Source organism: Pseudorasbora parva, chromosome 18 (assembly GCF_024679245.1).
Source record: "Pseudorasbora parva isolate DD20220531a chromosome 18, ASM2467924v1, whole genome shotgun sequence".
In the NCBI taxonomy this organism is placed as follows: Eukaryota; Metazoa; Chordata; class Actinopteri; order Cypriniformes; family Gobionidae; genus Pseudorasbora; species Pseudorasbora parva.
Genome location: NC_090189.1, coordinates 29,028,979 through 29,042,449, shown reverse-complemented (window position 1 = coordinate 29,042,449; position 13,471 = coordinate 29,028,979). Strand labels below are relative to the sequence as shown.

General features: G+C 38.4%; 1 protein-coding gene across 1 annotated transcript; it reads right to left on the bottom strand.

The window, feature by feature from the left end:
• Window positions 1-1,157: 1,157 nt before the first annotated feature.
• LOC137046380 (multidrug and toxin extrusion protein 1) lies at window positions 1,158-11,676 on the bottom strand. The gene is made up of 17 exons (XM_067423573.1): window positions 11,308-11,676; window positions 10,774-10,875; window positions 10,625-10,693; window positions 10,401-10,549; window positions 9,392-9,434; window positions 9,245-9,289; window positions 9,060-9,157; window positions 8,556-8,653; window positions 7,355-7,468; window positions 7,202-7,269; window positions 6,345-6,453; window positions 6,137-6,212; window positions 5,800-5,869; window positions 3,162-3,294; window positions 2,956-3,050; window positions 2,805-2,883; window positions 1,158-2,715 (listed from the first exon to the last, which is right to left on the bottom strand). The coding sequence occupies exons 1-17, from the start codon at window positions 11,494-11,496 to the stop codon at window positions 2,480-2,482; spliced, it is 1,773 nt and encodes a 590-aa protein (XP_067279674.1). The 5' UTR covers window positions 11,497-11,676; the 3' UTR covers window positions 1,158-2,479.
• Window positions 11,677-13,471: the final 1,795 nt, after the last annotated feature.

The following is a 13,471-nucleotide window of genomic DNA, read 5'->3' as shown; positions in this document are numbered from 1 at the left end:
TTGGTTTGCAGTAACAGTAATAAAAAAAAAAAAAAAAGGTCGGTAGGTAGGTCAAATGTTTTTTTTTTTTTAAATTTTAATGTAAAAAAAAGTAATTTTTTGGTGATGGTAATTCAGTAGGTATGAATTTAAACAAATTAGCATATGTGACGTCACTGACTGGGTCTTCAAGCCGTGCCTTCGGGCACATAGGCTAATTGCAGGTTATATAGACCACAAACAAATTGAATTATTTGTCAAAAACATGTTTATTGCATAAATTTCAGGTGCATTCATTAAGAAAAGGTTCCAACCACCGCTAGCTGTCATTGACTCAAAGCTGTCAACCCTCCCTTTTTTCCCGGGTTTCTCAGGTATTTTAGCTCTTTTCCCGCTGTCTTCCCGTTTTAGTATTTTCCAGTGATATGTTCCATTGGTATTTTTACGCTCGATTGTGTTAACTCAGAACACGCAACTTTCTGTGTCTCTGAAGTGGCTTGTACTTGTTGCTAGACCAACGCATATGGTGATATAGACTAGTGTATTTTAATATTAAAAAGCAAAAAGTTGTTTTTGTGAATTCAATTAATTAAGTAGCTATAACCCACTCTTTACTGGTAAATATTACAATAAACAAACATCACAGACAATGGCAGACCATTTTTTTCAGATGTTATTTTATTTTTGTAATATTATGTATTGTCTCTCAGTTTTTTTGAAGAGACACTGCCCCTCTTTCCTCCTTCTTGACAGCCTACATTTAGAATAATAGCTTTGATTAACATTAATGATGAAAAAGGTTTAAAAATCGTGATTGTTTGTATTGTTTTTCCTGCCGTCGAGCCACAGGCGTTCACTAAATCAGTGTTTCCTAAACTTTTTTCAGTCATGGCACCCTTTGAAAATGTTCTAATTTTGTGACACCCCCATACATATGTTACGCTAGGGGGTGTAACAGTACAGATTGCTCACGGTTCGGTTTGTATCACGGTTTTAGGTTCACGGTTTTAGGTTCACGGTTTCAGTACAGTTTGGTATTTGGTGGTGGTGTCTGAGGAGATTCCCCCCTTCTATATGTAAAGCGCTTTGGGTGTCTAGAAAAGCGCTATAAAAATGTAATGAATTATTATTATTTGCCATGCTCAGGGAAAGAAAGAACTACTGTCAAAAAAAAAAAACAAAAAAAAAAAAAAACTTAAATACAAGCAGCACAAACAATGCTTTTCAGATTTTTCAGGTAGGTCTAACATTAGTTGTTAGGTAGAGAAATTGAATAAATTAATCAAATGTAAAATAACTGCACCTGTTTACTACTGTTTAAATTAAAGATTAATCCTTATTAAACTTACAAAAGCTATATCAAGAGCAGTGAGGACGAGCGCACAGAGACAGATCTTCTACACTGCAGAGAGTTCTCATTCGCGTCTTCTGGCGAATATACTGGGTGATGATGGTGAAAATGACTGGTCATACGGCAGCACTTGCATGCATTGAACACAGTTTACAAAGATAGACCGTTTTGCCCACGTTTTTCTTTTATTATCGCTGTTGTAGTGTAGCCTATCACTGAGGAGCCAGCACGTGTATCCATCGACAGAACCATACATAAAGCATTATTTTTCAAGTTACAACCAGTGCCGCCGCTCGCACCACGCGCTGCGCGTAGTCGAGCAAAACGCACGCTACCCATAGCAACGCGTTACGACAACGACATTTCAGACTGACAGATACAGGATAAACGGCTTTTCCGCCATTTGTTACTGTTTTGTACACGTTGTTATATTAATTATAATTCAAATTCTGTTTTATTGGCCACAATATAGTAATGATGAATGTTGAGAGGGGCACATTTGATTAACTTTCAAAAAGGGCAGGGGCTCAAACCCCCAAAGCCCTCCCCTCTGCAGTGCACTTGCCTGGTGTGTGTAACGTGTCCATGGTCCTGACTCCTGTCACAAAATGCGGCGAAATCTCCGATAGGGCTTTAATAGTCCAACGTTACAGTGAATGAGATATGAGCCGAAACGAACGAACAGGCCATTGATATCCGTTAACCATAGTGTAAACATAGATGATGTCACAGGTTTTTCTATAAAAGAAAGAACGTAGCCTATGTAGGCCTAGGCAATTTATATATTTATAATACTTCCTAAAATATAATTCATATTATTTTATTAGTTTGTATTAGTTGTTTGAAGAGTAAAAAAATAAAGTGGTCGTTCTTTAAGCAAATTTACAACCGGCAAGTCGGTCGGACTAAAAGAAAAAAAATAATAATTTGAGTCAGCCCTAAATTGAAATGGTCGGTCGGGTTACGACAAACAAGAATATTTTTAAGGATGGCCCAACTGGTATCAGAGAACTCAAAAAGGCTACTTTCAATTAAGAAGATAAATAGAAAAATAAATAAAACAATCATCTACCTCTCAAATATTATTAACTTGGGTGGTGGTGGATTAATAAAAAGTGCACTGCAGACAAAGCTCTGTATTTATTTTGCTCATCTGAGTAGTCCAGTGAGCACCTCATTTAACACAATCCCCCCAGCTAGTATAAGCAGCATGAAGAAAACTGCAAGTCCTCGACGAACAACCAGCTGTTTGGTGGACAAAACCACACCAACTGTAACTTTTGTGCTAGCGTCTGTTATTCCTCCTTCTCCTTTACTGAGTCCTTCCAGGTCTGTGTTTGTGTCTGTCTGGCCATCTTCAGTGTGCTTGGACTCTTCTGGCACTTCTGTACAATAATTGGTCAACATAAAACCATGATAAAATATATTTTTTTGTTCATCATTAAGTTCATCATATACAACAGACAGAAAGTACCTTCTGTACAGCCCTTATTTTCCATAGCATAAGAATCATCTTTGGTCTCAGGGGCTTGGACTCCTGCTCTGATCAAGGCCTGAAAATAAGAAGATTACAATAGATCATGTGTCCAAAATAGACTATATATGGATGAGGAAAAATGACCCACCTCTTGAGTCACTTTTTTCCAATCTAGTTTGCAAATGAGGATGATGAAGAACAAAGACTGTAGGAAAACACACCCAAAAAACCCAATCCACAGACCTAACAACAGAGAGAAGAGACATTGATGGAGGTGTTTAGTGGGGTCTGAGTTGTTTTGGTTATTTCAACAAAGCTGCTGTCAAAATTTTCATTTCTTTGTAAGTCACCTACCGATTATGCCCATGCTGAGAGCAAACATCAATGACACTCCAATTGGGAATCCCACAAAATAATATCCCACAATATTACAAAGAGCACCAATCAGCTGCTTTCCTGCACCTCTGACAATGCCACCTGTAATGCCCTGCAGACAGAAAAAAACGTCTTTGTTATGTCTATAACCCTTATTCCTTCAGAAGGGAATGAGACACTGCGTCTTTCGATGCTTTAGGAACCCCCTCTAGCATAGCTTCATCTGAAGCATGAATGAAATCTGTTTCCAATCCTGATTGATGCTAAGGAAGGTCACCGTGGAGGCCATGCCCCTGGTGGAATGAGCCTTTTACAGCCATCGGTGAAGGCAAATTGTGAACTCCTTATCTCGATGACAAACTGCCACCTCACGCAACTGGGCCAATATGAGCCAGTCATCGTTATAATTGAGTACATGGATGCCCTGGACTCTGAGAGGATCCAGTGCTGCATTTATGCACTTGGTGAAGTTGGGAGTGGAAAGAACTAGGCCTAAAAGCGAACCTCAGAAACTTCCTTTGACATGGAAGTATGCGTCCTTTAGATCTATCATAATAAAACAGTCCTCAAACTGAGCGGCCTGGCCGAAGCTAGAATCGTTTGCCAGAAGCCATCTTAGCCTCAAGGACAGTCCTCAGATTGACCTTCGGTTCGGTAGCCTTCTGGCGAGAGTGCCGCCTCCTTTACCAAGCCCCCTTGGGAGGGGCTCGGGAAGCGACACTCTCTTTTTGCTCCTGCCGCTGCGAGGAGCTGGTAGAGGGCCAAAGCTGCCCACTCAAGGCAGCCTTCCCCGAAGAGCCAGCACGGCGAGGGAGGCACTGCTGGAAGGCCGCTGACTGTTGACCGTGCCACCAAAAAGCCCAGGAGGTGCTACCGGAGAATCCAGAAGAAAGGATTTCTCCCTCTCCTTCATCCTGACAGGTTCAGCCACAAATGTCTCTCCATGCACAACATACCATACTTGGTAACGTGGAGAGAGAGAGATCAGTGGCCTTCCACAGCTCCGTAATGTCATCTGGGAACGGACCCTCGTCCTCAACCAACTCTTTCGGGTGCTCAGCTTGGTATGCCTGCAGAACTGCCATAGTGTGCAGACAACTACCAGAGGGCCCAGCCGCCATATAAGCTCTGCCCACCAGCGTTGATGTATTTCTTTGGCTTTGTGGACAGTACTGGGGCTTTGAGGGACGACGCAGTGTCTTGCGAAATATAACTCACAAGAGTTTCCTCCACCTGCGGCATCGTCCAATAGCCATAGTCAGACCCCCCTGCACATTACTGAAGTCCAGCACTGGAGGATTAGACAAACTTGCTGAATATGGCTTTTCCCATGACTTGCACAACTCATTGTGGAGGTTGAGCCCCCCGCTTGAAAAAGCATTCATCCAGCTTACTTTTTGGGAAGCTGGTCTTAAAGCTTTTCCTGTGGCCAGTCAATACTATGCTTGGCCACAGCGTGGGTCAAAACCTCCACCAGCTCCTCTTGAGCAGGAGAGTGAAGAGGCAATTCAGCCTGCTCTTCACCCACCTCAATACTGAGTGCAGCTGACACCTCAGAGCCGGACAACTGCAGCATCAGATTCTCCATCCCCCAGGAAGAAGCTGCTTCGCGGGCTTCCACACGGGGCAGGAGAGCATCTGAATCATCAGACGAGGACTGGGAAGATGCCTTGGCAGTCCCATCTGCCGCTGACAGATCCATCGGTGAGCCCCTTGATCTGCATCATCGCGTTGCCTCAACAGACGTGGGACCAGAACCACGGGGCTTGCAAGCCTGGCCGGCCTCATCAAACAGCCATGAGCATAACACTCTGAGTGGCAGCTTTTCACATTCACTGGCAGCCCCCTCGAGAGCTGCCAGAGCATGCTGCACATCCAGACAATACAGTTGGTGTGTGTCTGTGCCCGTAATAAAGCGCAGACACAGATGCACACATCTACTGTACTGCTCGCTCGCCATTATATTTCGGATGACAAATAACACCAAATAGACAAACAATTCACAGAGTGCCTCGCTGAAGAGCAAATCTCTCTGTACTATGTGCTGCCATTACATACTACGTCATGACACAGCACCAATCAGGATTGGAGACAGATTTCATTCATGCTTCAGATGCGGTATGATAGAGGGCGTTAGTCGAAAGATGCAGTGTGAGTTCCCTCGAAAGGGAACAAACCTCATTATTATTTTCAAACATTAACAATATCTGAAGTGATTTGAAATGAAAAAAAAAAAGATTTTGCTTCTAAAAGTAAAGATATATATATATATATACATATGTTCATATATTTTTACTGTAAAATTGTCAATCTTTTTTATGCTTTTTTTTAATAAAAAATACATAACTCTGTAACAGTTTATTTTGATGGCCCCTTTTGAACATTCCATTGACTATAAGTACCTTTCCAACTACATGTCAACTAACTCCCAGAAGACTATAAGTAGAAAAAAGAAACTTTGCAACTACATGTCAAATTATTCTATCCCTAACTCTACCAATCTACTAATACTCTACTAACCCTCTAATAAGAGAAGACATGTAGATGCAACATTACTTATAGTCAAAAGAATGTATTAAAGGGACTATCAAAATGAAGTGAAACCAAAAAATCTTACCGCAATGGCATCAAATAGATGAAAGAAGCCATACATGATCATGACCTCTGATACTCTGAGCACTATTTCCCTGTGTGTGAGAGAGCAAGAGTTCAGAACACAGATCAGATGTTAATGGTTTTAAAGCTTCAATAGCCATCGATGACACTCTATGTTTACATGCACCCAATGCAATTATAAAGCGATCAATATTTATTTAGCCCTATTATTTATACAGCCTTTTATTTATACAGCATATGGCAGTTTCTCCCATTCATATTGATAAGTGAAATTTTGTAAATAACAAAACCCAAACGTTATAATGTTATATTGCTTTTTAGTAAAGTAGATCTCTTACTCTTCTGTGGTAAATATGTATCCGATAACATCTTTTGTACTTCCCATAATGGTTGCAACCACACAAGAAACAAGTACTAAAATAAAACAATAATAAAAACAGTTATAAGTTATATTATAATTATTGATTTTATAATTAATATTCAGCAAATATTCATAGAAACTATTAGACATCTTATAGCAAAGCTGCTGATGAATAGACTACATACGTCCACAGATTAAAGACACTTTGGCAGATAGCTTGGCTTGTTCTATGTTTCCAGCTCCAAGAGCATTTCCCACCCTCACACTGGCTGCCACTGCAAATCCCAGAGGAAACTGAAAGACAGTGTGAAAGACAGAAGTGAAAACACTTGTGTTGAAGTTAATTGATCTTCTTTGCCCAAAGGATTCAAATATAATTGATCGCATACAGTGTTTCCAGAAACAGAACTTTTGACTGCTTTTGACATGTTTTTTTTTTTTTTTTTTACTTCCATTTACAAAAAACAAAGCAAAACAGAAACATTTTTTGCTCAAACTTGGCAACTTTTACATTTTAATGTATTTATAGGGTTAGATTTAATAATCTCAATTATATAATAGATCAAGGCTATAGTTACTTAATTTCACCTCAAACAACATTCTTCCCTATGAGAAAAAAATTGCATCACACAGCTGCATTCCTGTGCAAGTTCTTCATGCAAATATGCAAGATTACAACTATCAAGATCTAATACTTTGTATACTTGCTCAATTTATTAGAGTGAGTTGTCAAAGAAAATGTATTTGAAAATTAAAGGCTGATGTATTTAGTTACATGTGTGATTTGGTTTTCACCACCCATGCAGAGGATAACAAAATACTATTTGCTAATGAAAAATTATACTCTAAGTACTGAATGTAGAATAACAGAAATGCAACACAGTCCTGTCAGCAGGTTTCAATTTCAGTTTATATTTTGTAATGCTTGACCCATTGACCATCAAACAGCTGGTGCTGTTGGGTTGAGAAGATCCTCAAACCAGTACAAGTGTAGAGTTTCGTTTTTGTTTCAGGTTAGACCGAATAACCTCTGTAAACCTACCATATATGCAATAGTGGCCAGCTCATACACAACAGACTGGGCTCCCAGCTCAACCTCACTGATGAGCCCTACAGTGACAAAATACATGAAGATTGCAAATATATTCATGCTACAATGCAAATTGATTGACATAAAAAGACATAGTTTGCAAACCTGCCAGGAATCCACCAATCTCATATGTCCACCACTCCACACAAAGCATGAGCATGCTGGGAAAAGCTAAGCGAATGAAGGGGCCCCATTCCTGCAGGCAGTCACGAGACCAACCTAATGTGAGACAGATGAAAATCAGCAAGAAAAATATGATGGTTTCAATATTGAGTATAAAGGTAGTATAACATGAACCATGACTCATCAGAAACATTTCAGTGAACTCTCCTCCACACTATCTTAAAGAGTCACATAGTAAACTACTTTCTGGTCACATATTAAAAAAGAAAACAGCATGCTTTTCACCAGGACATAAAACAGTTACATATTACTCATGTGAATGATGTAATCATCTTTTAAATATAATGCTAAGACAATTTTCAAATAAAATAACATAAGTCTTTGTGTAACGGAGTTGGCCGTAACGCATTAAAAGTAACTTGAGTTTCGTAATAAGATTACATTTTTCAAGTAACTAGTTAAGTAACACATTACTTTTACAGCAAAATATATGAGTACATTTAAAAAATAACGCAAGTTACTTTGTTTTCCCATTTATTGACTGACAGCTCTAGACTAAATGAGTATGCATTTATTCATCTAACTTGCACAAAAAAGATTCAATATTCCTCAAAAATTGAATAAATGCAAGAATACTATGCAAACCTCCAATAATTAAATGTAAAATAAAACAAATATTTGTATGCAATTAATCTCACTTTCTTGACCAATTAACTTGCTGCTGAGCTTCAATGGTTTAGTTAAACTACGAGCAACCAATTACTTCAAATGTTTTGTTTTTATTGGTGAAGTAAGTTCAACTTTCTTCCCTTGCATTATATTCTTCTGCCATTCAGAATGGCAGCACCGCTGAAAGGTTTGTTTGAGCTGCGTCCTCTACTGTGCAGGAGTGAATTGGCATTTCCTTCAGCCTTATTATTTAAATTTTGGTGTGAAAGGGCCTTCACATTTTCCCCAAAATATAATTATTTTGTTGGAACACGCCCAGCCCAGGTAAGAAAAGGCATAATGCAAAAGTGACGTAACATTACTGTTCTTAAATAAAATACTTTTCTTAATATGTTACATTTTTAAGGGAGTAACGTGATATTGTAATGCTTTAGTTTTCAAAGTAACTTTCCCCAACACTGATAAACTGTATCCAAACCAAAGGGTTCTGGTGATAACACAGATAGACACTCACCATCCCATGTGGCTTTATGCAGGCCCTTCCAGCGGATGTAGACATAGAGAAACACAGCCAAAGAATACTGGGAAATGGTGTTTGCAGCAGCAGATCCACTGTTTAGAAAGAAAGAATGACACCATGAAGTCATTTTGATCTTGTAATTATTTTAAGTCTTGGGTTCTTTAAAAAAGGTGTGTCCCAATTTGCATACTTATGCACTTTATGCCATTTTGTAGTATAAATGTGTGTTTAGACTAATCAGGGTGATTTACTCCATTAACTGAAGAAAAAATGGAGAAAAATGTTTAGAATGGACATTTCATGCACTCAGTTGTTAGATTTCTTTACGATGTGGCTATCAGACGCCGAAGCAGGGTAACAAAATAGCATTATAAACTTCATACACTAGATGGTAGAGTACATTGTGCGTAGTATGAGTGCAAAGTGTATAGCATGTAATTTGGGACACAACCTAAGATCCTATGAAATGTGATGAATTGAATCTAGACAGCTTCTTACGCCACACCAAGATCAAGCAGATTTAGGAAGATGTAGTTTATTAAAGCGTTGATGATGTTCCCAGCTGCTCCTGTGATGACCTGAGGCCAAATAATACCCTAAACCAAAAACAGATCCTTGAATATGTTATACATAAACAATAAGCTTAGGCAAAATAATAATGGAGACACATTGTTTGGGTTTACCTGATTTTGAAGATACTTTCCCTGCAGTTGATACATAAAGGCAGCCTGAAAAAAAAGAGTTATTACGTATCGGAATAGTTCTTTTTACTGTGTAGTTACTTATAGTTACAGACAATAAATGCATGTGATGCTTAATATGTCACTCACAGGCAGAGCAGGCATGAATATTTTTACATAAAGCTGTGACAGACTGTTGAGAGAGAGAGAGACAACAATCACACGCAGTTAAAGAAACTCCACAGACAATGTCCTTTAAATCCATGTGACTGCGACATGTCCAAGTGATATAACATCATGTCATTTAATAATCATTTACTTCTATCACAATATGTTGACAAGAGACTTTGTTAGTTGATTCGGGTAAGTTTTACTAAACAAGACCATTATTTAAAGGGTTAGTTCACCCAAAAATGAAATTTCTTTCATTAATGACTCACCCCAATGTCATTCCACACCAGTTAGACCTATGCTCATACTCGGAGCACAGTTTAAGATATTTTAGATATAGTCCGAGGGCTTTCTGTGCTTTGAATGTAAGTGTATGCCCACTTGCTGTCCATGTCTAGACGGTAATGAAAACATTATCAAAGTAGTCCATTTGTGACATCAGTTGGTTAGTTAGACTCTTTTGAAGCGTCGACAATACATTTTGGTCCAAAAATAACAAAAAATACGACTTTATTCAGCATTGTCTTCTCTTCCGTGTTCCTCAAATAAAGAATCAAACGGTCATGAATCATGATTCGGGTCGCGTGTTAAACTGGCAAACTACTGAAATCACGGGACGTTGGCGATATGAATCACGAATCAATCTGCTGATTCGCGACCGTTTGATTCTTTATTAGAGGTTTGAAAGAATCAGAAGACAAGACTGCTGAATAAAGTCGTATTTTTTGTTATTTTTGGACCAAAATGTATTGTCGAGGCTTCAAAAGAGTCTAACTAACCAAGTGATGTCACATATGGACTACTTTGATGATGTTTTCATTACCGTTTAGACGTGGACAGCAAGGACAGAAAGGCCTCAGACTATATCTAAAATATCTTAAACTGTGCTCCGAGGATGAACGGAGGTCTTACGGGTGTGGAGTCATTAATGACAGAATTTTCATTTTTGGGTGAACTAACACTTTAATGTGTGTTGAATGTGTCAGACCTGGCCACACGGGGACTTTGTTGTACAGCCAGCAGGATTGACTCTGTGTTGATCAGCAGCGCCCAGCAGGGGAAACAGGCCAACAGGAGGATGAGAATCCCTCTCTGCAGTATCACTCCCACCCGCTTCAGATTATTACCCCCAAACGTCTGCAGGACATAAATCAATTCAAATGACACCTGAGCACAAATGATACTCACATTACTGAACATTGACAATCATACCTGAGAGATGAGTGTATCACACGCAGACGCCAATCCAAAGCCGATGGAGATGCCGGACACATTAATAACCTGAGAGCAAAAATAACTTATTTATAAAGCATGTTGCATGTTTTAATGAACACAACTAAAGTTGAATTTTGTGAACTTACAGCAATAGCAAGAGCCACACCGGCCAGTTCAGTTTTCCCCAAGTGTCCACAGAACACAGTGCTGACAATGCTGATCAGAAAGATCATCAGCTGAGACATAAACTGCAAAAAAGGTTCAGGATCCAATAAAAGCCACAAGACTTTTCAATGTTCAGTGTTAAGTGTCGTCCAGTAAATGTCCAGTGTTCGTGAGACAAAACTGACCAGAGAACTAAGAAGTTGACAATTCATTATTTTAGATTATTCTGCTAAACTATATATTTTTTAAAAATTCATTCAACTAGATTTTGGTGCAACCTCCAGATTTATTTCTTCTTTTTCCCAGAAGTCTCAGAAAGTGTCAATAATTATAGGTCAAATATCCTCTGTCTGTAAATAATGTTTCTTTTAAAGATGTTCATGTGTTCTGTTATATTTTACTTTTTCTATTTTTAATCACCAGTGAAATAAAATAATCAAATTAGTTGGTTATATGATTGCATATAAGCAGTTTAAATTCACCTTAGTAAATCAATTAACACTATTCAAACTTACCACTGGTCCAGCCAGTTTTAGCAGCTCTACAATTTCTTCTTTATAATTCACTGGTAACAAACTCCGAAGTTTCTTTCGACACTCTCCACACACAACCTGTGTACTTGACGTTGACTGAGCATCATCGGTTTTCTCCTGTTTTGAGCCTCCATTGATCTGATTCACGGTGGTAATAATTATACTGTCCATTTTCGTTATTTCTAAAGTCTTAATTCCCACAACACAGCTTATATGTAAATAAAGTACAGGGCTACATCTGCATGAAAGACATTGTGCTAAAGGTCCATTGCAGGGAGAAGTCTGGGAGAATCTCAAAGGGAGACACTTAGAAAAGTGTCTGGTATAAGTTTAGCCCTGCCTGCTGCTGTACTCCACGAGGTTATTGCATAAACAGAAGTCACTTTGAGCTCGGGTCAGGTTTCATTAAAGGAACCCCAGCATTCAAGCAGAAATGTCAAAAGAGACAATATAAACTGTGCAACTTCACTCATATCTTTTTAAATGTGCTGTAAAACCTTTTAACAAGGTCTCTGTAGTAAATGAGTCATGTGAGATTCATCTAAATATACTACTGATTTAATTTACTGCTGTTTTATGATTACACAAATCTTTCTTACCAGGAATATCCATGAGGGCAAACATCAGGGAAACTAGGGAATCCCACAAAGTATTACCCATAATTTGCACAATTTAAAGATAAAAAAAAACAAAAAAAAACAAAAAAAAAAAACAGGAACAATTATAAAGAATCTGAAACAAATACTGTTATTTTTACACCTTTTGCATAATATTTATTTATTCTGTAGTTAATATAGCTTTTGGGGTAAGATAACTCCCTTTTATGAATGTGGATTTACTTTTAAATTGCAACATATTTAGATATAAGTTTAGCATGTGTGTGATGATGATGCATCAGACAACGTGTTATCAGAAAAAATAAATACAAAACCTGATTCCAAGATGGGACACTGTACAAATTTTGAATAAAAAAGGAATGTAATAATTTACAAATCTCATAAACGTAATATTACATATCAAAACATATCTAAATATGACATATCAAATGTTAAAAAGTGAGAAATTTTGAAATGTAATGCCAAATATTTGGGATTTCATGAGAGCTACACATTCCAAAAAAGTTGGAACAGGTAGCAAATAAAAGGCTGATAAAGTTAAATGAACATGTAAAGGAACAGCTGGTGGACCAATTTGCAACTTATTAGGTCAATTGGCAACATGATTGGGTATAAAAATGCCTCTCAAGATTGGCAGTGTCTCTAAGAAGTCAAGATGGGCAAAGGATCGCCAATTCCCCCAATGCTGTGGCGAAAAATAATGGAGCAATACCAGAAAGGACTTTCTCAGAGAAAAATTGCAAAGAGTTTGAAGTTATCATCATCTACAGTGCATAATATCATCCAAAGATTCAGAGAATCTGGAACAATATCTGCATTAGGGGCAAGGCCAGAAAACCATACTGGATACTCGTGATGTTTGGGCCCTTAGACGGCACTGCATCACATACTGGAATACTACTGTAATGTAAATCACAACATGGGCTCCGAATATTTCCAGAAAATATTGTCGGTGTTGGTGAACACAATCCACTGTGCCATTCGCCATTGCCGGCTAAAACTCTATAGGTCAAAAAAGAATCTAAACATGATCCAGAAGCGCAGGAAGTTCTTTTTGCAAAACTGGGATGCCATGTCACCTGGACTAAAGAGGACAAGGACAACTCAAGTTGTTATCAGCGCTCAGTTCAGAAGCCTGCATCTCTGATGGTATGGGGTTGCATGAGTGTGTGTGTCATGGGTATCTTACACATCTAGAAAGGCATCATCAATGCTGAAAGGTTCAGGTTCAGCAAGTTTTAGAACAATATATGCTCCCATCCAGACATTGTCTCTTTCCTGGAAGACCTTGCATTTTTCAACATGACAATGCCAGACCACATACTGCATCAATTATAACATCATGGCTGTGCATAAGAAGGATCCGGGTACTGAAATGGCCAGCCTGCAGTCCACAACTACATTTTGGTGCAGCCTCCAGATTTATTTCTTCTTTTTCCCAGAAGTCTCAGAAAGTGTCAATAATTATAGGTCAAATATCTGTAAATAATGTTTCTTTTAAAGATGTTCATGTGTTCTGTTATATTTTA